We start from the raw sequence: 3,688 nt of genomic DNA, 5'->3' as shown, positions 1-3,688 counted from the left end.
TGTGCCAAACTTGTTCAACCAGTTGAAGATCTTAGGCTTGCGGCCCTGTAGGACCATGCCGTTTGCACATTCTACCTATTCGTTCATTCAGGGGTGCGCTATGGAGGCCTAGTCGACATAGATGTGATATTCATCGCAAAATTAGAGGAACTTCTTCCCAGTGAACTGCATGCCGTTGTCCGTGACAATGGAGTTTGGGACTCCAAAGCAGTGGATGATGTCGAGGAAGAACAACATTGCCTGCTTGAATTTGATCGCGGAGATCGGCCGAGCTTCTATCCACTTGGTAAACTTGTCTATGGTGACAAGCAAGTGGGTGTAGCCCTCGGGCACTTTTTTGAGAGGTCCAACCAGATCGAGCCCCCAGACCGCGAATGGCTAGGTGATGGGGATCGTCTGGAGCGCTTGGGCCGGTAGGTGAGTCTGCCAAGCATAGTACTGGCACCCTTCATAGGTGCATACGATCTACTCAGCGTCGGCTACCACGGTAGGATAGTAGAAGCCCTATCGGAATGCATTTCTGACCAGGGTTCTAGGTGCGGCATGGTGACCACAGACCCCACCGTGGATATCGCTTAGCAAACGCTTCCCCCGTTCGATAGGGATGCAGCGCTGCAAGATTCCGGTATGACTTTGTGTGTAGATTTCGCTCCCCACAAGAACAAAGGACATGGCACGACATGTGAGCCATCGAGCCTCCGTCTTGTCCATCGATAGCATATTATGGAGGAGGTAGTCAAGGTAGGGCATCCTCTAGTTGACCAGAGGGTCGGGCTGTATCGCTGGGACCTCTTCAAGCTCCATGACTTCGGAGCTGGATGGAGCCGACGATTGGTCTGCCCCCGAGCCTAGAACGGGTGGACCATCACTGACTTGTTCTAACCCCTCATAGCGAACTGAGGGCTTATGTTGGTCACTGGCAAAGACACCCATTAGCACCGACTAGGAGTCCCCCCTGGACATCGAGGCATCGGATGCCCAACTCGATGGCAATGTGCAGGCCGTTGATGAGCGCTTCATATTCGGCTACATTGTTGGAGGAGGGAAAATGGAGGCGAACCATGTACCTCATGCGTACCCCAAGGGATGACACGAAGACTAGCCCCGTGATGGTGCCCTTCTTCATTAGCGATCCATCAAAGTACATCATCCAATATTCTTCGTCGACGACCACTAGTGGCATTTGGATCTCGGTCCACTCTACCACGAAATCAACCAATACCTGGGATTTGATGGCCGTCTGGGAGGCATACGCAATGCCCTAACCCATCAACTCGAGTGCCCATTTCGTGATTCTTCCCGTGGCATCTTGGTTTTAGACGACCTCGCCGAGGGGGGAGGACATCACAACTATCACCGGATGTGACTCAAAGTAGTGGCGTAGCTTCCTCTTAGTGATTAGGACGGTATACAGGAGCTTCTGGATTTGGGGATAGAGGGTCTTAGAGTTAGATAGGACCTCGCTAATGAAGTACATAGGGCATTGTACTTTGAGGGTGTGCCCCTCTTCCTCTCGCTCCACTACTAGGGCAGCACTGACCACCTGCATGGTGGCTGTGAAGTAGAGTAGAAGGGGTTCTCCATCGATAGGAGGAACCAGGATCAGAGCCTTTGTCAGAAGCTGCTTGAGCATGTCAAGTGCCTCCTGGGCCTTGGACATCCATTTGAAGTGGTTGGCCTTCTTTAGAAGTTGATAAAGGGGGAGACCTCATTCATTGAGGCACGAGATGAAGTGGCTAAGTGCGGCGAGGCACCCTATAACTCATTGTACCCCCTTCATATTCTGAATTGGCCCATCCTTGTAATGGCTAAGATTTTCTCTGGGTTGGCTTTGATGCCACGCTCGGAGACAATGAAACCAAGCAGCATGCCCCTCGGGCCCCTGAAAATGCACTTCTTGGGATTCAGTTTGATGCCATTTGCTCAGAGTTTTGCAAAGGTCTGCTTAAGATCGGCTATGAGGTGGTCAGCCCATTTGGACTTGACCACGATGTCATCAACATAGGCCTCAATGGTCCACCCAATGAGGTCCCCAAAACACTTGAGCATACAACGTTGGTATGTAGCCCCAGCGTTCTTCAGATCGAATGGCATTGTGACATAGCAGAACAATCCAAAGGGGGTGATGAAAGATGTCACGAGCTGGTCGGACTCTTTCATTGCAATTTGATGGTACCCGGAGTATGCGTCAAGGAAGCAGAGGGTTTCACACCCTAAGGTAGAGTCGACTATTTGGTCTATGCATGATAAAGGAAATAGATCCTTTGGGCGCACCTTGTTGAGACCTGTGTAGTCAACACACATCCTCCATTTCCCACTCTTCTTTTGTACAAGAACGGGATGGGCTAACCACTCTGGGTGGTACACTTTTTTGATGAATCTGGCAGCCAAAAGCTTTGCGACGCAGGCGCTATTTCACCAGCTTGGAGCCTGGGTAGATCTTCAAGGCGTGCTTGGCAACTTCCCTCGGAATGCCTGGCATGTCCAAGGGTTTCCATGCAAAGATGTCTTTGTTGGCGTAGAGGAAGTCGACAAGCACGTTTTCCTATTTAGAGGAAAGTGTGGTGCTAATGCGCACCACCTTACCCTCGGGGCTATCGGGATCTATGAGGACCTCCTTAGAGCCTTCTGCTGGCTCAAAAGACTCGGTCAACCTCTTGGGGTTAGGTGCTTCTTTAGTGACCTCTTTCCTGATGGCCACGAGCTCTCCAGAGGCGATGATTGCCATGGTGTGATCACAGCACTTGACCTCACACTCGTAGGTGCACTGGAAGGAGGTGCTGACGGTGATTACCCTGTTGGGACTCGGCATCTTTAGCTTGAGGTATGTGTAGTTGGGAATAGCCATGAACTTTGCGTAGAATGGTCGTCCCAAGATGGCATGGGAAGTTCTATGGAACCCAACCACTTCGAAGGTGAGGATCTCCGTCCTATAGTTGGACGGACCCCTAAAGGTGATAGGCAGATCAATCTGCCCAAGTGGCATGGCCTGCTTTCTAGGCACAGTGCCATGGAAAGATGCTTCGGTTGGCCAGATGTGCGATCGGTCGACGCCCATAGCGTCGAGCGTCTTGGCGTACATGATGTTTAGGCCGCTGCCTCCATCCATCAGTACTTTGGTGAGCCACTTCGTGCCAACGATCGGGTCGACCACGAGCAGTTATCTCCCTGGCTATGAGATGCTCTCCGAGTGGTCGGTCCGATCGAAGGTTATAGCAGACTCTGACCACCAGAGGAAGGCAGGTGTGGCCGGTTCAGTCGTATAGACCTCAGAGAGCGCGACCTTCTAGTGGCGCTTGGAGTCATAGGCCACTAATCCTTCGAAGATCATGAGGCAACCATCCAGCGTTGGAAACCTGCCATCCTTCCCCTCGACATTGTCCATGGTAGGGTTAGGATCCTTCCCGTGCTCCCCTTTGTTGGAGCCTCCGAACAAGAATCGCTTCATGAGGCCATAGTCCTTGTACAAATGCTTGACGGGGAAGGCATGTTTCGGGCACGGCCCCTCGTGTAGTTTTTTCGAAGTGGTTCAGAGTGCCCTCATAGGCTTCCGACCACCCCTATGGTCAGCGGTGGCCACGAGCGAGCCCTGGCGCCATTGCTTTTTCTTCTTCTTAGCGAGACGATTGGAGGTGCCTTTGCCGGCGTCCTCGTCCTGCCTCACCTTGCCCTTGAGGTGGTCGAAGAT

General features: G+C 52.2%; 1 protein-coding gene across 1 annotated transcript; it reads right to left on the bottom strand.

The window, feature by feature from the left end:
- Positions 1 to 2,545: 2,545 nt before the first annotated feature.
- On the bottom strand, positions 2,546 to 3,109 carry LOC136479813 (uncharacterized). Its single transcript, XM_066477553.1, has one exon. It carries the CDS (start codon positions 3,107 to 3,109, stop codon positions 2,546 to 2,548), a length of 564 nt encoding a protein of 187 aa, XP_066333650.1.
- Between the last annotated feature and the right edge of the window lie 579 nt (positions 3,110 to 3,688).

The sequence above is a fragment of the Miscanthus floridulus genome, chromosome 9 (genome assembly GCF_019320115.1).
Source record: "Miscanthus floridulus cultivar M001 chromosome 9, ASM1932011v1, whole genome shotgun sequence".
In the NCBI taxonomy this organism is placed as follows: Eukaryota; Viridiplantae; Streptophyta; class Magnoliopsida; order Poales; family Poaceae; genus Miscanthus; species Miscanthus floridulus.
The sequence above is the reverse complement of the archived record's forward strand: the minus strand, read 5'-3'. Positions and strand labels throughout refer to the sequence as shown.

What these genes read in the sequence shown, in the direction of transcription:
- LOC136479813 (XM_066477553.1), bottom strand. Translation starts at nt 3,109, where the DNA reads ATGGATGGAGGCAGCGGCCTAAACATCATGTACGCCAAGACGCTCGAC.